Source organism: Phocoena sinus, chromosome 7, assembly GCF_008692025.1.
Source record: "Phocoena sinus isolate mPhoSin1 chromosome 7, mPhoSin1.pri, whole genome shotgun sequence".
Classification (NCBI taxonomy): Eukaryota; Metazoa; Chordata; class Mammalia; order Artiodactyla; family Phocoenidae; genus Phocoena; species Phocoena sinus.
The window spans coordinates 2,778,389-2,806,194 of NC_045769.1; the positions used below are offsets into that span (position 1 = coordinate 2,778,389).

At 62.4% G+C, this 27,806-nt stretch overlaps 1 protein-coding gene across 1 annotated transcript; it reads right to left on the reverse strand.

The window, feature by feature from the left end:
• Nucleotides 1–419: 419 nt before the first annotated feature.
• ESPNL (espin like) lies at nt 420–27,720 on the reverse strand. The gene is made up of 9 exons (XM_032638254.1): nt 27,427–27,720; nt 25,982–26,172; nt 24,160–24,346; nt 21,093–21,275; nt 12,051–12,182; nt 5,826–5,943; nt 4,697–4,806; nt 3,625–3,819; nt 420–2,012 (listed from the first exon to the last, which is right to left on the reverse strand). Exons 1-9 carry the CDS (start codon nt 27,718–27,720, stop codon nt 420–422), a joined length of 3,003 nt encoding a protein of 1,000 aa, XP_032494145.1.
• Nucleotides 27,721–27,806: the final 86 nt, after the last annotated feature.

Genomic DNA, 27,806 nt, shown 5'->3' on the forward strand with positions numbered 1-27,806 from the left:
AGGAACCAAGGCAGGACCCGAGGAGGGCAGACAGAGGCTCAGGACGCGACCAGAGCCACCGGCACCAGAAGCACTGAGAGAGGGGACACCCAGGCGACTCTGGAAGGAGGACCAAGGGGAAACCCGGGCTGGAATCACAGGTCCCTGAAGGAAGAGCAGGCAGAAGGGCGCGGGCCGAGATGGCAAGTCATCCAACTTCGGGGCCGACTGGGGGACTGACTTTCAGGCCGGCGGTGAGAAGGGCTCTGAAGCTGATTCCCGCCAGGGGGCAGACCTGGAGGGTGGCAACTAGCACGCCGAGGATCCGCCGGCCTGCCCTCGAGGCTCACCTGGGCACCAGGTGGGCGAAAGGAGAAGAGACGAGAGGACCAAAACCACACCGGAAGCCCCGTGGTAGGAAGGCAGGCTGCCAGCCCATCTCACTCCCCGAAGCTGAACATCTCGGCTTCTTTCTCCTTCCAGAAGGCGAAGCTCCGGTCGATGTAGCCACAGATGTCCTCGCTGTTGAAGCTGCCCCGCTGGGGGCCGCACCCCAGCCTCTGTGCCGCGGGCCCGGGGCCGCCGCTGGGGCCGGCATGGGGCAGGGGCCGGAGCGGGGTCAGGCCCGACTTGCGGCCGGGCTCTGCGCCCCAGGGGTGACTGCGGCTGGAGCCGAAAAAGCGGGCTTTGATGTCCTCGAAGCCGTCGGTCCAGGCACGGCGGCCGGCAGCCACCTCGTCCGTCACGGCCTTGTGGAAGGCGCGCGCGGCCTCCCAGCCGTGGGCGCCCAGGTGCTCGAAGACCTCGAAGCAGAGCAGGTGACGCATTTTGCGCTCCTCAGCCGACAGGTCGCACTCCAGGAGCTGGAAGTAGCCCAGCATGAAGAGGTCCAGCGTGAGGCTGCCGTAGGGCACCGGCGCCCCGTCCACGTGGGGCAGGAACTGCTCGGGGGACAGGGGGCCGTGGGGCCGCCGGCTCAGCCGCCGCAGCTGCCGGGCGGGCACGTGGGCCAGGATGGACTTCCAGTTGCCCAGCAGGTGGGCGATGATGGTGCGCTGCTGCCACAGGTGGCCCAGCCGCGGGCTCTCGCTGGACGGCGGGGAGGGCAGCTGAGGGCCCCCGGCCGCCTCCCGCCGCCGCGGCTGCACGCGCCGGGCCTCCAGGGTCCTGCAGGCCACCGTCTTCAGGGCCGGCGTGTAGGCCGACTTCTTCCAGTGGCTGAGGAAGAGCATGACGATGCGCTCCTTGCGAAGGCTGGCCAGGTCAGGGCCGGGCACGGCTCCCGCCTCCGACGGGGCCTCCTCGCAGCTGATGCCCGAGTCGCTGGCCTCCTCCGCGTCGCCCGGCCCCGGCTCCCCTCCGATCGGGCCGCCGCGGGGCTGCAAGGGGGAGGGCCAGCAGCCTCTCAGGCACGGCCCCGGCTGGGGCCCCAGCTCACAGGGGCCAGGGCTCGGGGTGCAGGGCCGGCCGGGGGCTGACTCGAAGTTGCCACGAAGTGTCCGCACCGACACCCCACACTCCTGGATCTCGCGCTGGGCCTCGCTCCTCGGAGGGCTGGCTGGGGCCTCCCTGGGGGCCTCCAGCGGGGGCCTCTCCTCGCCTTGCACCAGCCCGTTCACGCCCTTCAGCAGCAGCGACAAGCTGCGCACCAGCCGGGCGACGTGGCTGCACCAGAAGGGCAGGGGCTGCGCGCCGGGTGTGGCCTGCGAAGCCCCCCCGGAGCCCTCGGGCTCGACCTCGGGGCTGGGGCCTTCCTCGCCCTCCAGCCCGGGCGCGCGGGGCAGGAAGTGGCTGTTGACAGTGACGCTGACCAGGGGCGCAGGCAGCAGGGCCTGCAGCTCGGCAGCCAGCCGGCCCAGCTCGCTCTCGTACTCCTGGCAGCGGCGCCGCAGCTGCAGGTCTGCGATCTGCTTCTCCAGGTACACCAGGTCGTCCTCGGTCAGCAGCTCCCCGAAGGGGCCCAGGATGGCCTGGTGAGTCTGCGAGTACCGCCAGGCCGCCTGCTCCGTGGCGCCCGTGCTCCCGCCGTCGTCCTGGGCACAGGGAGGGCAGCTCAGCGGGGCCACGGCCCACATGGCGAGTTCCTGCTGGACACAAGCTCCCCTGGGAACCCCAGCCCAGCCCCTGGACACCCGCTGGCCACTGCCTGGACTCTGAGGGCAAACGAGGTGAGCGGCCAGCCCCGTTCCCGAGTCTGAGGCTCAGGGCAGTCACCCACCCTGGAGGGCCCAGTCTTCCCCTCAGAAGGGGTAAGCGTGCCTCTGCTCTGCCACCCGCATGTCCTCCTCAACTCCTCAATGTTGATTTCAAAGACTCTCTCTCCTCAGAGCCCCCCAGTCCCTCCACAGAGTCTTCTGCGGTTGGACGGCAGCCTAAGGATGGGCGGCCTCAACAGCTCTGCTCTCAGTTCTTGTAGCACGTGGCCAACTTCACCCAAAACACCACCCCTCGGGGCTTCCCCTGGCACCAGGATACAGCTGTGCCCCCAGCGCTCACAGTTTGCAGGGGAGACCGACACAGAGAGCCTCCGAGCTGGGCTCCCTCTGGGTGCGGCTCTGTGCCCACCTGATTACTTCTCCGAGACCCCTGATGGAGGCCCTGCATCCGCCCCATTGCACAGGTGAGGGGACTGAGTTGCCAGCTGGTTGCCAAGAGGCCCGGGATTGCCTGGTGCCAGGTGGCACTCTGCACAAGTAAGTTCTGATTCCTTGTCCCAGGAGGCCCGGGGAGGGGAGCAGGTGCTGCAGGGGTGGGGGGAGCTGCTGTCCTGGGCAGCGTCCAGCCCACAAGGGTCGGGCACAGGAACCCACAGCCTGCGGCCAGGCTGTGACTGGGCCAATCCCTCCCCCCTCAGTCTGTCCTTCCTGTTTCCCGGAGTTCTTCCGCATACCCTTGGCCCTGCCCCAGGGTCAGATTCCAAAGGGCTTCCCGGCTGTGGCAGGAGGCCCCACCCACTCCTGCCTGGCTCCACCCCCAACCCCACGGGTGTCCATCGCGGACTTCGAGGACAGGCTGGGCCATTAGACCAGCGCCACCCAACACTTCTGAGATGAGGGGATGGCATGCCGAAACCTGCAGTGGCCCTTAGCCACCTGGGGCTACGGAAGTGAAATGTGGCTAATGCAGCTGAGGGGCAGGGGGGTTATTTTTATTTCATTTTAATTCATTTAAATAGCCACATATGGCTGGCATTATTGTATTGACAGGGCAGCTCTAGACCAAGGGTGCAGAATACATCATTCAGACAAAATTGTATCCCTCCAGGATAAGACTCTACAACAACGGTCCACATGGTAGCCAGAGGGAGGCTGTTGAAATCCAAGTCAGATCACAGCCCTTCCCTGCTCAGATTCTCAGCGGTTCCCGCCAAGGTGATATCTGCCTGACCCCTCTCCGACCTCACCTCTGCCCACCAGGCCTCATTCACTGCATGCTCGAGGTGTGTGCTTAGGGACCCCACCTTCCACTTCCACCAGCCAGTACAAAGCCTCCTGCTCCCGCCTCCGCCCTCTACGCTCTCGTCCCACCCGGGCCCCGCCCACCTCCCACAACGCCACGCCCCTCACCCCATCCGGCCCTGCCCTCCAAGCCGGGCTCCGCCCCCTTTCAGGCCCCGCCCCCACCCTCGTCCCCGCCGGGCCCCACCTGGACCTCTGGCGCTGGAGCTGCGCCCAGGCGAGCCTGCAGCTTCCGCACCATCACCTGCCGCTTCCACTCGGGGATGGGCCGGCCGCGCTCATCCCGCGTGGGCACCAGCCCGTCGAGGTCGCCCGCGGGCAGCCCATCCAGCTGCAGCGCGACCAGGCTGTCCGGGGCGCCCCCCGCTGCCGTCTCCGTCACCTGTGTGGACAGGCAGGTCGTTCAAGGCCCCTGTGGGCCTCTGGCCCGGCAGGGAGCGGAGGGGAGGACCGCCCTGGGCAAGCGCAGCTGAGGGAGGAGGGGCGGTGGAGGCTGACCAGGTAGGGCAGGGGAGCTGACCACTGACGGCACCCCCAGCCTGTCTAAGTGTGAGTCTTCTGAGGGCAGGGACCCCGCTGTGCCCTGTGGGACCCAGGCACGTGTTGGGAGGCTTGCTGGCTGAGAGAGGCAATCAGAGATACCGCCCAGGGCGCGCCATGTGGATGGGCAAACTCGTTTGGGGAACAGTTGCATAGACAAGTTTGGTGGCTAATTCTGGACTGCAGGACTTGTCAGAGCCTTTAATGTGCTGTGTGCACTGTGACTCTACAAGGGGGCAGCATGATGCAGCACTTCCCAAACTCAAAAAGAGCATCTCAGGGGCTGAGAGTTCCCAAGACCCATTCAGGGAAAGGGTGGCTGGATTTAAAAGGGGCTGGTGCCCAGAAAGAGAAGGAGTGGGCCGCTGGGAGCCCCCCGAGGAGGAGAGCAGTGGGCGCCAGGCCCACCTTTCCCATGGACTGATGCTTCCCTGCACCGTGACAGCAGCATCTGTCAGGATGAGGGGCTTGGGCCACTGGACCCCCCTGGAATCAGAGAAGTGTCCCTCGTCTACTATGATGGGGAGACAGGTTGCTTCTGGCCTCGGAATCACCATCTCCTCAGATGCCAGCCAGTCACCCCAGGGGCCTCCGGGAGGAAAGGGCCTGGCTGTCCCAGGAGTGACCTGGCTGGGGCCCACATAGGAGAACACGGTGAGAAGCCAGCCGGGCTTTGGCTGGGGTGCCTTGGGAGACAGGGATACGGCGGGGGTTCTCACCATAGGGACGGCTGTGGCACCGGTGGTGACCCTCGGGGGTGCTGTGCGGGTCACGTGCTCCCTTGGAAGAGGCTGGTCAGGCTGGCCGGGCCAGGCTGGGCTGAGAGATGCTGCCACTGGAAGGAAGGGGCAGCTGGAGTCAGAGAGGTCAGGGGATGGGGAGCAGAGGACCCCGGACCTGGGGCAGGACCGGCCTTCCTGAAGGACCACTGGACTTGGAGCCAAAGGCCCAAGCAGCTCCCTGCCAAGTGCCCTGGGACCTGGGCAAACTCATTCATCCCTGGCATTCCAGAGGTGTCCTTGGAGCCCCCTCCAAGCCCTGCCGGTTGGGGAGCCTGCATTCTACCCAACTCATCCCATCCCATGGCCCGTCCCCCCCTTCCCAGCCTCTCCTGCAGCCTAGAAGGAGCTAGAAAGGGCATAGGGTTCCATGGTCTGGGGATCTAATGCAGCCCCATCAGACCACAATCCTGTCCTTTCACCGCTCTTCCCTCCACTAAACACACACACGCACACACGCACGCACGCACCCCTACGTGTAACTGTATAACTACAGCCCATTCCATGAAGCACGCTGACCTTCCCTGCACATGGGGCCTGCTGACATTTTTCACGCTATTCCATTGACGTTTCATTTTCATAAGTGCTGTCACGGTTCCCTAACGGGTGGTGACCGCTCCCCCGCCCCCTGCTGGAATCTCAGGGAACAGCAGCGGACTCGGAGGCCCCTTCAGACACAGCCTCTGATTTCCCTCTGCACAGGCTGAGGCCCAGAGAAGGGAGGAGGCTGCCCGAGATCTCAGCGGCAGGAGAGTCAGGCCGCGGGGGCTTCAGGGCTCACAGAGAGACGCCCGAGGGCTGCGCAGGAGGCTGTTTAATTGTGGTTATGGAGTTTGTCCTCACTTGAAAAAGGCAACAGGACAATAAAGGAATCCTGGAAGAGCTGGGGTGCTGGCTCACGGGAAGGGGTGGTCCTGGCCCTGTCCTCAGTGTTCTGCGTGCCCAGCTGCCGAGGCTTCTGCTCCCCACCTCCCCCCGGCCCCTTCGAAGGACCTCGGAGGTGAGGCCAGAAAGGCCCACTCCCAGCACCCACAGCCCAGGCCAGTCCTCCCTGGAGATGTGTACGCACCAGTGGGATCCCCGACACCTGGGCCCCCTCTTCTTCCATCCTCCAGGGAGTGCCTTGCAGCCGACAGCGGAGGAGGGGGGAACGGCGGCGGCGGCGGGGGCGCCATCAGGAGTGGCACCTGGGGGCAGACAGGCCTGGTCACTGGGAGGCCCAGGTGGGCCTCGACTTGGGCTCCCAGGTAGGGGTGGGAGGCATCCAGCGGGCTAGCCCTGGCCCGGTCTCCCTGGGGCTGGGGCTGTGCATCTGAACGGAGCTCGGAGAGGTAAGTTTGCGGGAGTGAGGGGCAGCGCCCCTAGAGGTTCTGTCCACCCCTCCACACTGGTGAGCGGCGCTCCCCAAACATACCCACGCACTTGTCTGAGAGCTGCCACCCCTAGGTGAACCCCTCATCTCAAGGCCCGGCTCCCCGTGGAGGCAGCTTAACTCGGCGGCTCTGGGCTCTGGGTCAGGGTCTGGTGTCCCCCTCGTGCTCACTCACCACTCCTTGGCCTTACAAGAGACACGTACACACTTGCACACACACCCTCCCTGACTGTCCTGACTGCTGAGACACACTGCCTGGACCTGCCCCCTCTCTCAGCCCTGGGCATAGGGGAAACCACAACGAACTCGCAACTCTTCTCAGCCCCGTAAACAGTGCGGCCGTGTGACCGCGCCTCACAGCAGAGGCGCTGTGCCCAGGACCCACCATGCAGCGTCTAGGCCACTCTCCCAAGGGCCACCCGGAGACAGAGACCACCAACATTGGTCCCCGGCAGCCTGGGGTCAGGGAGATCCATCAGCCCCAGTCTGGGGCTGCAGGGGCACCCGCATTTCAACCCCATGTCTGCCCCGGGTCTGGGGTGAGGCACAGACCTGGCCTTGACCATCTCCCCTGCCCCCAAGCGCTGACTGGTGGGCAGCCGGAAAGAATCCTCGACCTGGAGGTGCCACTGCCCCCTGCATCCCCCCCAGCTGAGGCCTGCAAGGTCTCAGCTTTTGCATCTGACCAATGGGAGCCAAGAGTCGAGACTGGAGCACGCAGGCTGCTGTGAGGCCGCAGGTGGTGCGTCCCTCCCCAGGCGGCAGAGAAGTTCTCCGGGAGGACGCTGAGCTGTCCTCCAAAGACTCCAGAGCCGGGCTTGCTGCCTTTTGGTTTAAAGCTGAACGTCAAAAGGCTGGCCGGCTGTCTTTCAGATGACGTGGCTCCCGGCTGAGCCAGTGTCGCCTGGATGCCTGAGAGCACATGGCCACCCCAGCTCGGGTCCCCAGCAGGGAGGGCCACTCACGGCGGTCTCTCTGGGCACCCACCACTGGCTGTCAGACCAAAGCTCCTCGCCCTGCTCCCTCCAGTGGGTAGGTGCGGCGGAAGGTGGCCTCAGGGCTGCCAGGCAGGGCAGAGGGGCTGGTTCCAGCCCGCCGCCCCCAGGCGGGACACGTGGTTTGGCGCCGGTGTCGCTGCAGCTCTGTGGAAGGTTCTCCAGTCTCTGTCTTGAAGTTCTTAATCAGTTGTTAACAAGAAGCCCACGTTTTCATTTTGCACTGAGCCCTGCACGTGATGTAGCTGGAGCTGCAGGGCCAAGTCCCCCGGCCACGCTGAGTGTCCCCTGGCTCACCTGTAGGTGGGCCCTGTCCCTCCCACGGGCAAGGAGGCACAGGCATTAGGTGGCCTCCCCAGCCTGGGGGATTCCCGTCAGAAGAATCCCCGGCTCTGCAGCCACTGCCTCGGGCCCCTCAGTCGCATTCCCATCCAGGACCCTCGGCCAGGCGGACCCACGGGGAGGGGAACACAGCCCGACCCCTTATCTGCCACCGCCCTGCACCTCATACCTCACTCTGCAGGAATCTGTGCCGAGAGCCCAGGAGCCCTGGTCCGACAGGGCGGGGAGTGTCCGCCAGGCCCCAGCCGGGAGGACCTTCAGAAGCAGGTGCTGGGCTGTGAGCACAGGAAGCTGTGGCTGTCCTGGACCGTCGGGGGCTGTCGCAGCTGCCGCCCCCAGAAGCTGGAGGTGTCGCATTAATATTTGAAGGCTGAGGTGTCAGGTGGCCCGGCGGGCTTGGGCTGGGTGTGGGATCCCTTACCACCGTGCCTTAACCCTCCGCAGCGCAGGGGCCGGGGGAGCGGACCCTCGGGAGAGGTGGGGGAGACCTGAGATCCCTGGTCACGCAAGAAGGGACCACCCAGATGACTCCCGCAGTACAGCCCTCCAGGCACAGATGGGGAAACCAAGACTCAGAGAGGCAAGGGGCTTTCTCAAGGGCCCACAGCTGGGACGGGGCAGAGCTAGACCAGAATCTTACTTGAGACCCCCCTCTTTGCTCCTTCCAGGACTGAGAGCCCCTCGAATCGCTGCTCCTTTCATCCAGGGGCATCAGCAGTGGAGGAAGAGGCAGGCGGGTGGGGTCTCTTGCGCCCCTACAGAGGATGCAAAGCCCTGGCTGCGCTTCACCCGGCTCTTCCTCTGGGCTGCCTTTGCACGGGAGGGACCCAAAAGGAAGAGCGGGCTGCTCGCCGACTGCTACAGAACACGGGCCTTCCCGGGCTCAGGGGTCCCCGCCTGTGACACAAGTGTGTGCGCGCAGCAGCCATGTGGGCCTATATCGGTCACACTGGGACTTGGAGGCGGGAGGGGATTCGACAAAACACGACGCTTTCTCCCTGCCGTGTGTCTCCGACCTAGGAATCCCCTGTCTTCTTCCAGCGTCGGCAAGGCAGGAGCCAGTTGGCTTAGGAACTTTATGCAGGGTTGAGTCAGACCCCAGACCCCACGGCTGGCGCTGACAGTCTGATGGGCAGAGCAGGGCTGAGTCCCAGGTCGGCCCGGGCCCCTGCACAACCAGGACAGGGCTGTGAGGCTGCGGCACTCCCCGCTGCTCCCTGCCCCTGCCTGGGAGCCCGCAGCCCCTCCCCGCAATTGAATCTGCTCTCGGGCTGAGGGGCAAGGGCTTCCCAGTCCCTGCAGAGTGAAGGGCTCAACTGGGGTGGCTGGGGCCCTGTCATTCCGGGGAAGATGGAAGAGGCAGGAAGTTGGTCCAGGGCCCAGGGGGATGGACTTGGCGCCAGTACAGTACCCACAGCCTGGGAGACCTCATGCCACCTGGTGCCTGAGGCTGAAGTCTGCTCCAACCCTCACCAAGGAGAAGCCTTGCGGAGTCACTCAGTGTCCCCCAGGCCTGAGTTTCTCTGCCTTTGCTGGGAAGTGAAGGGGTTACTGAGAGCCCCTGGCGGGGCCTGGCACACGTGGCACTCAGACCTCTTTGCTGTTGTTAGCACGGTATCTTGATGATCTCTGAATTTCAGCGGGGACGGGGGTCGGCTGTGCTGTTTCCCAGGTGACAGGAGTATCCACATCCCCGTGTCCCTCATTCAGGCCCTGGACGCTAACCGAATCTACGAGGACCCGAGGGAGTGGCAGATGTTGGGTCCCGACATTTGGGATTCTGACAGCTGGGCGTGTGCTGCCCCCGAAGGGGGCTGTTGCCCTAAGGTTGGCGGTCAGCTGGCCCTGGGCTGGTGCCCTTCCCACGGCCTGGTGTCTCCTTTTCTGTGTTTTTGATGAGATTTGAGCAGCGCCATGCCTGCCATGCATTATATATCGAGGACAGCTGCGGCGAGCCGGGTTACAGGCCTGTAATGCCACCCGGGCCGAGAAAATCATGGCCCACAGATGGGCGACGGCTGAGATTCGGTTACTGGCTGCGCGGCCAGGCCCCGCCCCTCCCTGGGGGAGGAGACTGCCCAGGGGAGTCCCTTGCCCTCTCTGGGCCTCAGTTTCCCCATCTGTAGAAGGAAGGGGTCCTAGGGCCCTTCTGGACCAGGGGAGGGAAATTGGCACCCGCTGTGTGCTCAAGGCACACGTCTACCAGCCAGCAAGGCTCCTGAGTTACATTATACAGATGAGAACATCAAGGCTCACAGACGCTCAGAACTGGGGGTGCCACCCGGCCGGGAAGACTCACTCCAGCTCCGGTGAGCGCTGAGTGCCGGGCTGGGGGCAAGCTGAAGGGCTAGGCTCCCCGTCCTGGGCCGCTACTCCTCACTGTTGCTGCCGTCCAGCGTCTCACTCTAACCTGGCCCTGCAGCCAGGAGCCCAGCTGCCCAGCCCACTCCTTGAGGGTCAGAGAGGCCCAAGCCCTCACTGTGCAGAGGGGTACCCCAGGCCCAGGGGGGGGCAAGGCTTGGTCAAGGTCGAGGTGGTGTGGTCGAGGCAGGGCCTGGCCTTCCTGAGCCTCGCGGAGGCCCTGCAATGGGCAGCGGGTGAACCCAGGCCCTGCGAAGCCTCCCAGGAAGGGGGCGCCTCCCACAGGGCAGGTCTCCGTTCCCCGTCCAGCCGTGCCCCCCAAGGCTGCCTCTCGGGACCCACGGCTCCCTGGGGGCAGAGGCAGGCGGCCGTGTGGAGAGGAAAAAGATGGCTTTCAGCACCTCCTCTGAGCCCGACACAGGGAGAGGCCACGCGGGCGACCTCTGGATATCGTGTTTCCATCAATACTGCATCAGGCGCACAGCTGACAGCCTGCCGCCCGCGGGGCCGAGACTGCCGGTGAGGCGGGGGCTGGCGGGGAGCGACTCCAGCCAGCTCCGGACGCAGTGGATCTCAGGGAGGTGGCCCAGCCTGCCCACTCTCCACCACCGCAGGCGGGGCACGTGGACGGGCTGGACACTGCGGGCCGGAAGGCCGGGAGGGGAGGCTACACAGACAGGCCAGGCCGGCTTGGGGAGTCCTGAGCGGAGGGGATGCTGCCTTGTATCCTGTGGCGACACCAAGGAGGCCACCAGGACCAGGCGAAACCGCAGGACGCCTGACATGGGCTGGTCCCCAAAACCCTGGGGGCTCAGGAGAGCGCCCAGAGCCTCCAACCCCTAGGAGAGCTGGGCACAGTGGCCAGGACGGGCTGGCAGATGTGCCAGGACCTGGGGATGGAGAGCAGGGGGCAGAGACCCTGCTTGGACAGAAGGCTCAGCCGTGGGCACCGCCGTGTGGGCTGGGGACAAGCAGGGGACCCCAGCCAGAGGCCAGGCAGCACCTGCTCCCTGGCAGCTGAGCAGCTGCCCACCCCACCTCCAGGCCGGCTCCAGGGCCCACACAGAGGCTGGGGGGCCCAGGCGGCCAGGGCATCCCTGGCCGGTGGACTGCAGAGCTCTGTCCGCTACACCAGGAACCCACTGAGTTCCCGCAACTTCTGGAACCCAAGCCAGAACGACAGCCCTTATCATACAATAGCCAATTGAAGCGTTAGTGAATAATCCGTACGTTGATTACTCCAAGCAGTGAGTATAGTCCTGTTTCTGAAACTACGACACCAGGACTCCCAACTCGTGTGCCCCGAAGCACCCCTGTCCTTTGACCCAAGGCCTCCTGGGTGGGGCTTTCAGGCAGTGGAGACAAGAGGCTCTCAGTGGTGGTCGGGTGAGGACCATGCCACTGGCCCGGGGCCGGGGCCGCTGGCTCAGCCTCAGCTGGTCACGGATGCTCCGGGGGGCGCCCCGAGGGAAAGGAGGCACAGCAGCCGTGGGTGAGACCCGGCGTGGGGGGCACCTCGCCCCTCTGGGCCTCGGTGCTCTCACCTGAAGGCAGGGCCGGGCGATCCCGGGGACGCCTTCCGAAGGGGTGGCCGCTACAGAAAACTGCGGCGCGATCTATATTTGCCGCCCGGGGTCTGCAGTCGGGGGTGGAGGCCGGGCGGGAGGGCACTGGCCCATACGCTTCCCCACCACACACCCGCCCGGCCACCCTCCCCTGTCCACTCGCTCGCCCGCCTGCCCACCGCTCCACTTATTCGGCACGGGCGTGGCCCGTCACGTGCTGGGGGCTGGGGCCCACGAGGCCTTTGCCCTTGCGGACCGAGGCCCGGCGAGGTCACGTGCCCAGGTGGGAGGGTGGGACGAGACTCTCCTCTTCCGGGCTGCACGGGGCTGGCCTGCCTCACTGGCTCACCTCACCCAGGGCCCAGGGCCCTGCTCCCACCCCCGGGGTGTCTTCAGCCTGACACAGCGTCACCCAACAGCAGCCCTGGCCGGAAGCATGGATCCCAGGTCCTAAGTGTGGTTGCTGTGGCCCAGGTGGAGGGCAGACCTCGGCCGAGGTCCAGCCACAGCCCAGCACCGGCTCAGGCGCGGCCAGGCCCTTTCACGTGACAGTGACACTGCGTACGCAGACGGCTCCCCAGCTACCCGGCCGTCAGCGCGGTAGGGGTCTGTCACCCGGCCCGGGGTGGGGGGTGGGGGGGCGGGACCGCGAAGCTTACCGGCCGGGTGCTGTCGCGGAGGTACTGGGCGCAGTCGCGGTGGCCGTGGTACTCCGCCAGGTCTGCGGCCGTGTAGCCGTCCTCGTCCCGCAGGGCGGGGTCCACGCGGTGGGAGAGCAGGGTCTGGCAGCACTGCAGGGAGGGCGCACCCGTGGCCGCACCGCCGGCCCCCCCACCCAGCCCTGAGCTGGGGCACCGAGGCCGTTCAGTCAGGGGCACGGCCTGAACCCGTGCCCGGACCCAGGCCGCCCTGCCTGCGGGCACTGGCATGCCCCTGTCCCGGGTGGGAACCCCAGGCGCTCGCGCTCAGGAGCTCACCAAGGGCCCAGCTGGTCAGTCAGCGACCCAGCCGGATCCTAGCCAGGCAGCCTGACCCCGACTTTGCCCTTGTAACCCTTGCCTCGAGTTCAGATACGGAGCCGGTTTCCATTTTTACAGCGAACTTTGGAGGCATGTGTCATTTTCACACGAGGAAACCGGGGTGCAGGAGGCTAAACAACGCGGCTCCACCCCAGGACTCTGGGCCTGTGCCCTGCCCACCTCACCCCGCCCACTCCTTGGCCTCCGGTCAGGCCTGGCACTCGATGAGCCCCTCTTCTTGGCCCCAAGCCTAGGCGAGCTCTGGGGGCTCCCACCCTCACCCTCTGTGTCTCTATGTCTGAGCTCACGGCTCCACCAGCCACACGCATGCTCCCTCCTCGCTCAAGCCGGGCCTGGGCCCCCTTGTCTCCCTCCTGACTGGTCCTCTGGGCTCATGTGATGGGAGCTGGGAGGAGAGGAAGGCCTGGAGGCCCAGAAGCTGGGAGGAGAGGGGAGGATGGAGGAGAGCAAAGCGAGAGGAGATCCGGGTCTGTGAAGGGACCTTTGTGAAGGAGGCTGTGGCGGGGTGGGGGCGGGGGGAGGATACAGGGCGCTGCAGGAGCCGGCTGTGCGTCCAGAGCGTGGGGGGGGGCGGTGTCACAGCGGAAGCGGAGTGGAGCAGGGGCCACCGGAGTGTCAGGCCCGGCCCCAGATGGGCGGGGACGGCAGCCCGGGGGAGGGAGGGGGGAGGAGAGAACTTTCCCCCCCGAATGACGGCGATGACTGCTGGCAAACGATGGTGATCCATCTGTGAGCAGAGGGTGGGTGGTTACAGATGACCAAGAGTTAGGTCTGGAAATCCGTGAGGTAGCCGTGCCAGCGGCAAAAACAGGTGGGCAGACGGATCCGTGTCAAGGAGTAGAGAACCAGGCAGGTACCACCAATCCACTCTCCAGAGTCAACGTAAAAAATGGACTAACTGTGAAAGGCACCTTCCTAGAGCATCAGACAGGCAACAAGGAAGTGAGGACTTGTCAGACCAAGCTCAGGACACAAGGAAAATCCCGAGGGATAAGCCCACCACTCAGAACAGCTTTCGCCCTAAGAGCAGGCTGACGCAGAAGAAATGGCTGTAACCAGAGCAGCTGTGTCACAGGCTCACGAGACTAGGGAGACCAGCAACAGCTCAGGGTCCACCGCAGGCTGGGCCTCCGCCCTCAGAGAAAAGGTGAAGCAGGAGCCAGCCCGCCCTCTGCTTCCCGTCACGCAGGTGCTCCAGGAATCTCAAGCCGGATTGTGGACTAATATGGTCCACGTGTGCCTGTCAGCCAGAAGCAAGTAAGATGTCACCTAAGGCCCTAAATAATGATGTGCTGCATCGACTCAAACAAAACCAGCAGCACAAGGAAATAAGATACCAGAAACGAGAACCAGGGGACCCAACACACAAAGAAACAGACCCACAAAGTCCTGAGAAACAGCAGACTGTAACACAGCTGTGCTCACTGCTTTCAAGGAAGTAAAAACCAAGCTTGAAAATCTAGGCGTGGAATTGTAAATTCTAAAAAGCGGCACAGATTTTAAACCATCAACAAAATGAAAAGACAACCTACGGAATGGGAGAAAATACTTGCAAACAATGTGACTGATAAGGGGTTAATATCCAAAATAGCTCATACAACTCAACATCATAAACAACCCAATCAAAAAATGGGCAGAAGGGACTTCCTTGGTGGCACAGTGGTTAAGACTCTGCACTCCCAATGCAGGGGGCCCGGGTTCGATATCTGGTCGGGGAACTAGATCCCACATACTGCAACTAAGAGTTCATATGCCACAACTAAGGAGCCCTCCAGCCGCAGCTAAGGAGACCACCTGCTGCAACTAAGACCTGGTGCAACCAAAAAAAAAAAAAAAAAAACGGGCAGAAGACCTAAATAGCCATTTCTCCAAAGAAGACACACAGACGGGCAACAGGCACATGCAAAGATGCTCAACAGCACTAATTATTAGAGGAATGCAGATGAAAACCACAATCACCTCACACTGGTCAGAATGGCCATCATCAAAAAGTCTACAAACAACAAATGCTGGAGAGGGTGTGGAGAAAAGGAAACCCTCCTACACTGTTGGTGGGAATGTAAACTGATACAGCCACTATGGAGAATAGTATGGAGGGTTCCTTAGAAAACTACAAATAGAACTACCATATGACCCAGCAATCCCATTCCTGGGCATATATCCGGAAAAATGAAAACTCTAATTTGAAAAGATACTATCACTTTGAATTACTGGTTTCCTCATTAATTAATGAATTAAATAAAAATGTTTGACACAGGCTCATTTTATAGTTGAATGAAAGTCACGATTACCAGCACTTTTAAAAATTATCCTTTAACATGTGGAATCATTGCAAATTCACGGTTAAAAATCAGACAGCTGGAGACGCAAACGTCAGGTTCAGCATTGCCATTGGTGATGTCATTTGCTCAAATAGTGAATAAGTTTTGGTAAAGTGCTAAATAAAACAAAAGTCTATCTTCCCTCAATCTATACAGTCGGACCATTCTTGGAAAACTCTTATGTATATTAAAACTATGAAGAAACATTGGTGTATGTGTACGTATATTTGAATTTAGGTTCTAAGCTTAGATAATTACATGTACTTGAGTTAGGTTCGAAGCTCAGATAACTATGGACAGGTTTTCTACCTACATACCTGTCCGATTCATTGGGAACTTGCTTGGGGCACAAGACCCTTCCTCACTGTGCAGGACTGTTCTGGAGTAGCGGGCTACCCGGCCTCCCCCACAAGAGCACCCCAATCGTTGTAACAACAGAAACAGCCCTGAAATTTCCCAAACCGACCACTCATCTACGGCAGATATTCTCTGGTTCTCGAATCCTTGGTCACATACTAAGCAAGTGCTCAATAACTCTTTGTTCAATGAGTGTCTGCATGAAGGAAAGCGTGGACATGAATCGTTGACCATTAAAGACTCTAAAAAATTAGCCAGCACAGAAAGTCGACAGAGGCAATCGTCTGCTCGGAACGCCTTTTTGGGGACTCACAATGCTCAGTAAAAATTCTCTCTTGAATTAGCAGCAATGTTGAGCTAGGTAGAGAACTACCAATGAGTTTTAACTGCGTATCTAAACGTTGAAGGGACCTCGTTTACACCTGTCTTCTGCTGTTTCCTCTTCAACCTCGTCAGCAAAGCCCCAGACCACACCCCATCTTATGGCAACTTCCCGGTCCACAGCGAGCCCTCCTCCAAACAGCAAGGAAATCATATGCCCTCTTCTCGGGATCCCACAGCAGCTCCCAAATGGCTCCTTACACAATATTAAAACTAGTTCAAGGTCTTCCACCACTGACCTCTCACTACAAGCCCCAGCTTCTACTCTCCACTCTGTCCTAGCACGCTGAGCGCCTATAACCCTCTCTCCCTTGCTAGAAACCCTACTCCTTCCGACATTCACTGCTTTAAGAATGACCGTCTTCCAATAAACTCTGTGTCAGTAACTCAAAAAGAAAAGAACGACCATCTCTATGAATTCTTTCTAGATTAGCTCAGCTAACGCTACTCACATACATGGTTCTCAAATTTGACATATATTAGAGTCACCCGGCGAGCTTTAAGAAGTCCTGATACGTGGGCTCCCTAGGACCAATTAAATCAGGAGCGCTGGGGTAGGTGTTAGAATATTTTAAACCTGTTCTGGAGAGTTGTAGTGTGGGGCCACCTTTGAGAGCCATTACACTAGTGCTATCTACCACACTTAAAATCCTAAGCAAAATGTTAGCAAATTAAATTCACCGATGTAAAAAAGGGATCGTTTTTCATGACCAAATTGAGTGTACTCCAAGAATGCAAGGTTGGTTTAACATTTGAAAGAGCGATCAGAGTAGAAAGCAAGGTCTTGAAGAGATAGTTGCACACCCACGTTCATTGCAGCATCATTCACAATAGCCCAAAGGTGGAACCCAAATGTCCACTGACGGATGAACGGATAAAGATAACGTGGTGTAACATACCGTGGAATATTATTCAGCCTTATAAAAGAAAGAAAGCCTCATACATGCCACAACATGAATGAACCTTGAGGACATTATGCTAAGTGAAATAAGGCAGTCACAAAAAGATAAATACTGTATGATTCCACTTGTATGAGGTCCCTAGAGTAATCCAACTCATAGAGACAGAAAGGAGAATGGCGGTTGTCAGGGGCTGGGGAAGTGGGGATGGGGAGTTGTTGCTTAATGGGTACAGACTTTCCGTTTTGCAAGATAAAAGTCCTGGAGATGTGTTGTACAACAATGTGCATATATTTACACTTCTGCCCTGCACACTTAGAAATGGTTAAGATGGTCAATTTTATGTTATGTATTTTTTACTCAATTAAAAAACCAAGTAATCAGCGTAATTTGTGACATAAGAAAGACTGAGATACAGCAAAACAAAACACATACTAAACTATCATCATCCCCCACTGGGGGTGCTAGGGCACCAGCTCATTATTCTGAAGTTTTGTTTTTAAAGGGTAGGGGGGGAACTGTCACAGCTCGGGGGAGCCTAAGGAGACAAGATGATGAAATGTCATGTGGTGTCATGGAAGGGATCCTGGAACAGGAAAAGTACATCAGGTGAAAAGTAAGGAAACCTGAATGAAGTATGGACTTCGGTTAGTAATATTGTATCAATTTTGGTACATTAATTGTGACAAACGTACCATGCTAATGTAAATTGTTAATAATAGGGGGAAATGGATGTGAACTCTGAGAACTGTCTGTACTAGTGTCTCAATATTTCTACAAATCTAAAACTCTTCCAAATTATTCTAAAATAGAATTTATTGGGGCTTCCCTGGTAGCGCAGTGGTTGAGAGTCTGCCTGCCGATGCAGGGGACATGGGTTCGTGCCCTGGTCCGGGAAGATCCCACATGCCGCGGAGCGGCTAGGCCCGTGAGCCATGGCCACTGAGCCTGCGCGTCCGGAGCCTGCGCTCTGCAACGGCAGAGGCCACAACAGTGAGAGGCCCGTGTACCGCAAAATAATAATAAAAATAAAATAAAATAGAATTTATTTTAAAATGGGGTGTGGCGTGGGGTGGGAATGAAGCATTATCCTGTATTTCCTGGATGAATATATTTCTGGAATTGCTAACAGATTAAGACCCAAGAGACAAATCAATAATGTGTAGACTTTGCTTCGCTCCTGATTACAGCACAAGCAGGGAAATGGATATTAGATGGCTACTAGACAGACCGGATATTAGATGATATTAAGAAATTATTGGGGGCTTCCCTGGTGGCACAGTGGTTAGGAATCCGCCTGCCAATGCAGGGGACACGGGTTCGAGCCCTGGTCCGGGAAGATCTCACATGCCACGGAGCAACTAAGCCCGTGCGCCACAACTACTGGCCCTGCGCTCTAGAGCCCACGAGCCACAACTACTGAGCCCACATGCTGCAACTACTGAAGCCCACGTGCCTAGAGCCCGTGCTCCACAACAAGAGAAGCCACCGCAGTGAGAAGCCCGTGCACCGCAACGAAGAATATTCCCCGCTCGCCGCAACTAGAGAAAGCCCGTGCGCAGCAACGAAGACCCAACGCAGGCCCAAAAATTTAATTAATTTTAAAAAGTAGTCTAAAAATAAATAAATAAAAGAAATGATCATGAATTATTTTTATGCGTGATAATGGTTTGAGGCTGTGATAAGAAACAAAGGGAGTCTTCGTCTCCTGGAGAAGTCCACTGAAGTATTTATGGATAAAAAGATGTGCCTTCTCTGACTTGCTGTTAAATAATAGTGGGGTGGAGGGAGTGGCCAAGAGAGGCCAATGAGCTGAGGCAGGAGGCTCTGCTCTTGTGTGTTTAGAGTTTTCATAACAGATTGAAAAGGAAAGCAGTTCTCAGCCTTGAGGCCTGAGCTATTTTATTTTCGTATTAAGGGAGGGTGAGGAGGTGGTGGTCTCTTGGCTTATCTGGTGAGCTTCTCACCAGATAAGACTATTTCACTTGAAAAAGATGATGCTGTTTAAAAATAGAGTTTTTAGAGCGCTGCTCCAGCCACCCTTCCGATTACGGAGCCGGAGGCTGGGAGACGGGCGGCTGCCTGAGCCTCGCTGCAACGGCTCAGGGCTCCTCAGGCCACCAACTGCCTGCGGGGATCGCCCTCCTCGCCTCCCACCCTGTCATCTGCTCAGCTTCTTCTCTCGTGTCCAGGACAAAAGGGATGACTGTAGGGGTAACTGTAGGCTCTTCCTCTTCTCTGAGGACTGGCCTGGCCCGGACTGAGGTTCATGCCTGCCCTTCACGCCTGCCCTTCCCCTCCCTCTAGATAGGGGCGGATTGGGGGCATTGAGCCAGGGAGGGCTGAGTGGTGGCTTGCAGGGGTGAGAGGAGGGGGGCTGGGGTGGAGGGGTGGAGGGGTGGAGGGGTGGTGGGGTGGAGGGGTGGAGGGGTGGAGGGGTGGAGGGGTGGTGGGGTGGATGGGTGGAGGGATGGAGGGTGGAGGGGTAGAGGGGTGCAGGGGTGCTGGGGTGGAGGGGTGGAGGGGTGGTGGGGTGGAGGGTGGAGGGGTGGAGGGGTGGAGGGTGGAGGGTGGAGGGGTGGAGGGGTGGAGGGGTGGTGGGGTGGAGGGGTAGAGGGTGGAGGGGTGGTGGGGTGGAGGGGTGGAGGGGTGGAAGGGTGGTGGGGTGGAGGGGTGGAGGGGTGGTGGGGTGGAGGGGTAGAGGGTGGCGCGATAGAGGGTGGAGGGGTAGAGGGGTGCAGGGGTGCAGGGGTGCTGGGGTGGAGGGGTGGAGGGGTGGTGGGGTGGAGGGGTGGAGGGGTGGAGGGTGGAGGGGTGGAGGGGTGCTGGGGTGGAGGGTGGAGGAGTGGAGGGGTGGAGGGGTGGAGGGGTGGAGGGGTGGAAGGGTGGAGGGTGGAGGGGTGGAGGGGTGGAGGGTGGAGGGGTGGAGGGGTGGAGGGGTGGAGGGTGGAGGGGTGGAGGGGTGGAGGGGTGGAGGGGTGGAGGGGTGGAGGGGTGGACGGTGGAGGGGTGGAGGGGTGGACGGGTGGAGGGTGGAGGGTGGAGGGGTGGAGGGGTGGAGGGGTGGTGGGGTGGAGGGGTGGAGGGGTGCTGGGGTGGAGGGTGGAGGAGTGGAGGGGTGGAGGGGTGGAGGGGTGGAGGGCGGAGGGGTGGAGGGGTGGAGGGGTGGAGGGGTGGAGGGGTGGTGGGGTGGAGGGGTGGAGGGGTGGAGGGGTGGTGGGGTGGAGGGGTGGAGGGGTGGAGGGTGGAGGGGTGGTGGGGTGGAGGGGTGGAGGGGTGGAGGGGTGGAGGGGTGGAGGGGTGGAGGGTGGAGGGGTGGAGGGGTGGACGGGTGGAGGGTGGAGGGGTGGAGGGGTGGAGGGGTGGACGGTGGAGGGGTGGAGGGGTGGAGGGTGGAGGGGTGGAGGGGTGGACGGGTGGAGGGTGGAGGGTGGAGGGGTGGAGGGGTGGAGGGGTGGAGGGTGGAGGGGTGGAGGGGTGGTGGGGTGGAGGGGTGGAGGGGTGGAGGGGTGGAGGGGTGGAGGGGTGGAGGGTGGAGGGGTGGTGGGGTGGAGGGGTAGAGGGTGGAGGGGTGGTGGGGTGGAGGGGTGGAGGGGTGGAAGGGTGGTGGGGTGGAGGGGTGCTGGGGTGGAGGGGTGGAGGGGTGGAGGGGTGGAAGGGTGGAGGGTGGAGGGGTGGAGGGTGGAGGGGTGGAGGGGTGGAGGGTGGAGGAGTGGAGGGTGGAGGGTGGAGAGCAGGAGGGGCCCCAGGACTCCTGAGAGTCAGAGGCAGACAATTTCAGCAGCGCTGCCATGAGCTGGATTGGGTCTCTTTCTGATTCTTCAAAAGGACCCTGTGCCTTCCCGTGACTCTTGGTGGCCGCCCTGTGCTGCTTTTACACAACGCTGCTCAGGCTGGGCCCCAGGGACACTTTGGGTTCCAGCTGGAAACAGCTGTCCAGAATGTAGGCCCAAATGGGATACCCGGTTGCACCTCAGTAAAGCCCTCCCCCTGGACTGGCCTTTCCTGGGCCAGGAGCACGTTGCTCACGACGGCAGATGCAGCAGGCATCCCCGGGCGCTGTGGGAAAGCCCGGCAGCCGGCATGGGATGAGCTGACTCACTTCGGAGCCCTGCTGGGTGGGGCAGTGGAAGAGTCAGCCTGTGCGCTCCCCTCAGATACAGCCCTGCCTTTACAGGGGGTCAGTGGGCAGGTGATGCCAGTGTGGGGCCAGTGGCTGATGGCCAGGTCTATTCCCAGCGTTGGGCCGTGAATATTTGAACACCATCCCTGCCTACTCTGGATTTCTGGATGCTGTTTCCTGGGAACTGGGCCACAGGAGCCCCCAAGGTCCATCTGGATCATAGCGAACCCGCCAGGACTCTGCTCCTAGGCTGCTCACATCAGGGGGCCAGCAGCTAAAAGGCCCTCCGGGGAGGACCGGCAGGAAGACCACTCCCTGAGCGGGAACCTGGGGAGTCTCTGTGCGAAGGGAGGGGCCGAGAGCACGGATTTTGTTCCCCGATGGATCAGAGTCTGGATCCTGGGCAAGTGACTGGCCCTCTGAGCCTCAGTTTACCTGTCTGTAAAAGGGGACTAATAACATCTATTCTACAGGGCTGTGGTGAGGGTTAAATGACTTATTCATAGGAAGCCTTCCAGGACTGCTGGCTCTCGGAGGCCCCCCAGCCCCACCGTGCATCCTCCCCCGTCCCCTGCCTCACCTCCATTTGCCCGTTCTCCGCTGCGTCATGGAGAGGGGTCCCACCCCAGGAGTCTCTCATGATGGGGGCGCCCATCAGCAGGAGCCGGTCTAGAATGGGCGTGTGGCCGCCTCGAGCGGCAAAGTGGAGGACGGTGGCCCCCTCGTTATCCCGCGCCGTCAGGCCGATGTCCGTGAAGGTGACCTGAGGGACGAGGAGGGGGGATGGGCCAGCTGAGGCTGGATGGGGGTGACCACTCCTACCTCGGGGCAGGAAGCCCTGGGACAGAGCTGGCTCCTCTTGGCGCGTCCCGGGCAGCATGGGAGGAAGTGAGCTCGGTGATATTGCTGGGAGACTCCATGGTCCCCAAATCTGCCCCAGCCCTGACCATAAGCTGAACACCCCCAGGGGCTGGTTTCACATATCAAATAAAGAAATGCCTTTGGGCGGCACCTAAGGGACAGTAAGCAGATGTTTGCTGATGAAGGGAGGGAGGGAGGGAGAGAAAGGACATCCTGGCACCAGGCCTGTTTGTACCCTATCACGTCTCCAGCACGAAGATGCAGGGGTGCTGGGAGGCGGGTCCTGAGCAGCCTTCCTCATGGTGGACCCAAGCCTGGTCACCCTGTGGCTTGGGCCCCGTCCTGCTGGCTGCCACAGGAGTGACTTCCGGCCGGCCCTCCTCACGGGCCCTCAGTTGCCCCTCTGTGAGGGCACCAGTGGGCTCTGGTCCGCGGCACCCGGCCAGGCCCGTGGTCACGCAATGGACTGCGTGCACCGGGGCAGCCATGTGACAGTGAGACGTAAGGGGCTCTTCTTTTGCCTTCCTGATAGGAGGGGCTGGTGGATGTGGCGTCACCCCCTTTTCTCCCTCTTCCTGCCTTGAATGCGGCCAACTCTCACCATGAGGGAGAGGCCGGGAGGACAGCAGAGATGTGACCCAGTGTCAACGGCCTCTACGTGGGAGGGACAACCTTTCAGTGGTTTAGTGCACTGGTCACTGCAGCCAAACGCTGGCTGATTCAACAGCCAAACGTGTCTGTTAGAAAAAGGCCAGTGAGCCGGGAAGAGAGACCCTCCCCTCGGCCAGCTCCCCGAAGGGAGGGGGCGCCCAGCACTGAGTGGGTGAGCCAGGCTGGACGCCGCCCCCTCCCCTCTCGGTCCACCCTGCAGGAGGCAGGGCTGGGGAGTCACATCCGGAAAAGCCTTTCTGGCCCTGGGACCCCATGGCCCCAGCTGTTTCTCGCGGGATGAGCCCCTGTGGGGCTCCATGGGGCTCGGTGGACATTCTTCCCTCCTGCCCACCCTCCCCCTGCTCCTGGGCACCCCCGCTGCTCCGAGCTGCTTCTCCTCGCCCTGCACAGCCCACTAGCTCACTCCCACACCGTGTGCTGAGCACCTGCTGTGTTTGTGGCCCTGCGGCCAGAGATGACCAGGACTCAGGCTCCCGCAGGGCGAGGAGTCCAGGTCTGGGGACAGGCACGTTTCTGGGAGGCCAAGATCTGAACTACAGTGAGGGGACATAAGGACAACTCCACCCAGCGGCCCGGGCGGGGCTGAAGACAGGAAAGTTAGTGCAGCAGGAGCCGCAGAGCTTTCTTCTGCGAGAGGAGCTGGCCGTGTAGGAGGGGCTGCAGCAAGGGGGCCCGGGAGGGGACGCAGCCTGTACGAAGGTGCGGCCGCCTGAGGGGCTGAGGCCAGCCTGGGAGATCCAGCAGCGAAGGGAGGCTGGAGGCAACTGCTGGCGGCCTCTGAGGCCAAGGCGAGTGGCTGGAGGCCAGATTCCTTCCCTCCTTCACTCACTCATCAAACATCTCTGGAGCCCTTACTATGTGCCAGGCACAAGGAACGCAGCAGCAGGGCTGTGCCACTGCTTCCTGGAGCTGCTGGAACTTACAGCCTGGGTGGGAACAGACAACCACCAAGATAAAGTCAAACACAACGTTTATCAATGTTGGTGCAGGACAGACAGCAGGAGAGCAGGACGGGGAGCTGGGCCAGGTGGCTGCCATCCTAAACAGGTGGACAGGGGATGCAGTGGGGGGGAGGCACACCTGGGGAGCTGTCACCAGGCAGAGGGTGCAGCACATGCAAAGGCCCTGGGGCAGGGAGGCTGGCCTGCTGGAGGGAGGGCTGGAAAAGCAGGCCCCATGCGAAGGGAGGGAGGTTCTGAGTGAGGAAGGGCTCTCCCTTCTCCACCAGTGACCTGCGTGACCTTCAGAGATGCCAGCAGACCCTGGCGCTCCCAGCTCGCAAGCCCTTCAGCGGCTCCCCAGTGCTCCAGGAAAGAGCCCAGTTCCTCCCGGGGCCTTGGTCTGCCTTTCCGCCTCACGCCACCCCACGGGCTCTCCCAACTGTGACTGAGCTGGGCCCCCGCTCCTCCAGGAACCACCCCCTGCCCAGCCACCTCCTGCCCAGCCTCAGTTCTGCCCCTCCCCAGAGAGACCTCTCCACTCTGAGACTTGGCCGGTTCTCTGTAATGGACCCTCAGAGCTCCCAGACACCCCACCAGGCCAGGTATTTGGTGGTGGAGCCAGGAAGTCCTCAGCCCTGGAAGAAGTGTTGGCGGAAGGCATCCTCCCCAAGCTGGGTCACTCTGTGGTCCTTCTGGAAAGAGGTCTGGGTGACCCTTCCATGGGTCCAGCGGGCAAGAGGGGAGGGCTCTGGCCCTGGGCTCCAAATGGCCAGGGCCAGGCACTGCCTGTGCCAGAGACAGAGCAGCTGGGCGCCACCGACCCTGATGACTCCTGGGGGAGGGGCAGGAGAGCCCCCAGGGGGCCCTGCACACGCCCACGGTCCTGCAGGGGCTGACTTTCAGTCCGCAGCCACCTCCAGTCAAAGATGTGGGCTCCGGGCTGCATCCCGGGGCCGAGACTGGGCCTGGCATGTGGGTGCTCTGAGCCATGGGCCGGCCCATCTGCTCCCCCAACCACCGTGTGGGTCCTCGGACTTCCTGCGGGCAAACTGAGACCCAGTTTGGGTGTGCCGCGCCCACCCCAGCCGGGCGCCACTCGCTCGAAGGCGGTTCTGCAGGCGAGGTGCCAGCCTTCCCGGCCCTCCCCTGCCCACGCCCCTGGCGGCCCCTTACCAGCCAGACGACGAGCGAGTAGTGGCCGCGGGCAGCGGCGGCGTGCAGGGCGCTCATGCCGTCGAGGGCGCGCAGGTGTACGTCGGCGCCGCAGTCCTTCACCAGGAACTGGGCCAGGTGCAGGTGGCCCTCCTGGCAGGCCAGGTAGAGCGGGGAGGCGCCGCTGCGCGTCCGCCGGTTCACGCCGCTGTGGGGGAGGGCGGGGTTCAGAGGGCACTCGGCCCGGGGGTCGTGGGGAGCCGCTCCAGCCAAGGGCCCCAGATCGGGGAGGGGCGTCCCGGCACCTGGCTGAGCTGCTGCGGCCACCCCACTTCCCGGCTGAGGTGAGGGGCCCAGCCGGCCACCTGTAGCGTTGCACAGGTTGCGCACGGCGTAAGGGCACGGGGTCGGGGCGGGGGTGAGGTGGGCACGGGCGGCCGGAATCCAGCTTCCCCTCCCCCACCCCCACCCCCATCAAGATGTGAGCGCCGCCAGGGGTTGGCCGGCAGAGGGCGCTTCTTAGGGGGTGACTAGCCCAGCAGGGCCTGCAGTGGACGGGTCAGGGAACCTCCAGAGCTGAGGGCCTGCTCCGTACAAGGGGCCAGTGAGCAGGGCAGTAGCCCTTCTGTGGTGCCCAGCCCTGGCATCCGAATTCCAGGCCCCCATGTGGATGGACTGGGGCAGGGTCGTCAGATTTCCTGCATCCGGCTTTGCCTCTATGGTGCTGCAGGCCCAGGAGAGTTCTTGGTCCCCAGGGCAGCCCCTCCCCAAACCGGACCCACGCCCTGTTGACAAAGACTTCACCTCTAGGTCCTGTGGTCGGTGCCGGTGGGAATGTGGGCCCTGGGGCGGGGGACCTTCCCGTGTGCTTGTGTGTGCTTTAATGTGAAATCTTCCACTTTTCAAACGACAGAAACTGCTTCTAAAACTGCCGGTCTAAGAGACACTCTGTGGCCGGCCGGGCCCGGGGCAGCTGGTGTGGACGCTCTGGGGAAGATCCGCAGAGGTGAGTCCCGAAGGCCTTTGCCGAGGGGTCGGGATGGGGAGGCCCAGGGACAGGAACACTGTTCCACAGCTGAGCTGTCCGGCCTCATCCGGGAGCAACCGTGGGGTGGCCAGGACAGTCAGCCGGCCGGCAAGAGGCCCCGCAGAGGAGAAGGCGTGTGGTTACAGAGGCAGGCGGGTTCGGGGGACAAAGGCCAGGTCAGTGTGGGGCGGACACGGAGTCCCACCCCCAGCCAGGGCAGTAGCCCTGAGAACAGACGGTGGGGGGCAGGCCACGTGCACGGCACCCTAGATGGCCCGTTGTGTGCCCAGGCTATCTTTTGTGGGGCGCAAGGGCCACAGCGGTGCCCACGATGGGGAAGGGGAGTCCCGCTGCCCGCTGCCCCCGCCTCGCCATCCACCAACTCCAGGCGGTGGGACAGGGGTTCACAGTGTCAGGAACAGGACAGTGTGGAGGGAGAATCCAGGCCGACCTGAAGGGGCCCCCAAGTCCACTGCACAGCCTCTGCTCCCTTCGTGTGGCTTGAGGGGGCCACATTCCCAGCCGGGGGAAGCCGGGCCCTGAGACGCCCCCAGGCAGGGCCGGGAGCTGCCTGAGCATATAGAGCGCCTCCTGCTCTGACTGCTGTAGCAGCTTCCTCGCCGTTCTCACTGCCCCCTCCGAGCCTCACCCCGAGCGCTCTCCGCCCGCGCCTCGGCCACAGACTTGTCCCTCCGCACTCCCTCCCCCAAGGCCCGCCTCCAAGGCGGCAGCCCCTCCTCCTCCGCCGCCTCAGTGCGGCCTCCCCAGCACCTGCACCCCCCGGACTGCCCAACAGGCGGCGCTGCGGCTCCTCACCTGCCGTGGGCGGCCGTCAGGAGCTTCAGGCAGGTCAGGTCCCCGCTGACGGCGGCGTGGTGCAGCGGCAAGGCCCCCTCCAGCGTCTCCAGCGTGGCTGCGTGGCCCTCTCGCAGCAGCCACTCCACCAGCACCGGGTGTCCGAAGCGGGCGGCCAGGTGCAGCGGGGAGACGCCCGAGGAGTCTCGGTCCTACGGAGGCACGGACGGGGCGGTGAGCGGGCGGCGGGCCCGGAGCCAGCCCTGCCCGGCAGCACCAGTGTGGCCAGGGCCAGCCGCCCGGCACCACAGCGCCCGGGACCCCGGCGGAGAGCTTCCGCCCCGCCCCTCCGTCCGGCGTGCTCCGTCGCGGGGCGTGCGGAGGGAGGTCTCTGGGACTGAGAGGTCGGCGGCAGGGCCAGGATCAAGTCCAGGCCTTCTGGGTCCAAGTCCCTGATCCTGAGCATCCGAGCTCCCTCCCCTTCTCTGCTCGCAGTCAGAGCGGCTTCCGCTCGCCCAGCTGCGCCCGCGCCGGCCGGTGGCCTGCCCCGTGTCCAGGGCTGCGGCGTCTCTGGGCCTCTGCCCCACCCCCACCGAGCGCCCACCCGCCGGCCCCCGAGTCCTCTTGCCGGGGACCTTATCCACCGTGGGCCTCTGGCAGGCCTGCGCGTTCTCCCAGGCACAGGGGTGGCCCCGCTCCCGCCCCCGGGGTTGTGCGAAAAGCCGCTGAGGATGAGGACGGCGGCCTGGAGGCTGTTGGGACGCTCAGGCTGTGACCTCCGAGTCCTCCCCGTCCCGGACCGAGCGGGTCACGGTGATGCCCACCCCCCGACTCCGGCCTGTGGGAGGACGTCCTTACACCGTCAGAGCTGGCTCACCGACCTCCCGTGGTCCTTCACCCCCACACGGAGCACCCACCGGGCCGGCAGGAGAAGCGAGAGGCGGGCCCTGAGACTCTTCTCTTCACATCAAGGTTCTCGTCCCACTGCCCCCCACAGCTGCACCTGTGCTGTCACCCACCGGGGCCCCCGGGCGTCCAGGCCGGTGCCCACAGCTCCCGAGCCCGAGTGCCCACCTTGCTTCTCTTCGTAAGGACCCTTTTCTAAACCCTTCGGAAACAGGCCCACGGATCAGGCCTGATAAGGGCCCCGTGAGATCGCCACTGGCAAGGCCAGGCGCCCCTGGGTGGGACGTGGGGAGGAAGAACAAGGGTGGCCACTCTGTGCTGGGCGCTGGGGGACCCGAGGGCGTTTAGGAGGTGCTCACTTTGGGGGCGGAGGTATGTTGGGCAGAGACAGACGCCACGGACTGTGCTGTGGGGCCCGCGTGATGACTCCCTGAGAGGAGCAGCCCAGGGCCGAGGTGCCCAGGGGAGGCCGAGGGCTCCGGATCCGGCTCTCGGCTCCTGCCTCCCTCCATCCCCATGGACAGGGGTCCCCCCGTGGCCACCGTGACCGCTCGGCTCACCTGCAGACCGCAGCCCCCTTCGCGCACCAGCCAGCACATTTCGGCCAGGCTACCGGTGGCGGCGGCGTCATGCACCGGTGTGGCCCCGTTATGGGCCCGCTGGTTGCCGGGTAGCTGGGCCCGCTGCACCAGGAACTTGACGCAGGCCAGGTGGCCGGCCCGGGTGGCGTGGTGCACCAGGCCAGCCCCCAGGGCGTCAGTGACGCCCGGTCCCAGGGCGCCCGCCTCCAGCAGCCGCTCCAGGGTGGCCAGGTCCCCATCCTTGGCGGCCACGAGCGCCCGCTGCTCCTCCATCCACCCGGCCGGCTCTCCTCGACTCGCGCACAGGCCCGGGCTTCCTGTTTCAGGCGTGGACGCAGCTCCCGGCTCCGGTTACCTGA

What these genes read in the sequence shown, in the direction of transcription:
- ESPNL (XM_032638254.1), bottom strand. Translation starts at nt 27,720, where the DNA reads ATGGAGGAGCAGCGGGCGCTCGTGGCCGCCAAGGATGGGGACCTGGCC. An exon ending in AAGGGGGCTGCGGTCTGCAG is followed by an intron (nt 26,173 to 27,426) that starts GTGAGCCGAGCG and finishes GTGCCTCCGTAG; the next exon opens with GACCGAGACTCCTCGGGCGT. An exon ending in GTGCCACAGCCGTCCCTATG is followed by an intron (nt 3,820 to 4,696) that starts GTGAGAACCCCC and finishes CTGTCCACACAG; the next exon opens with GTGACGGAGACGGCAGCGGG.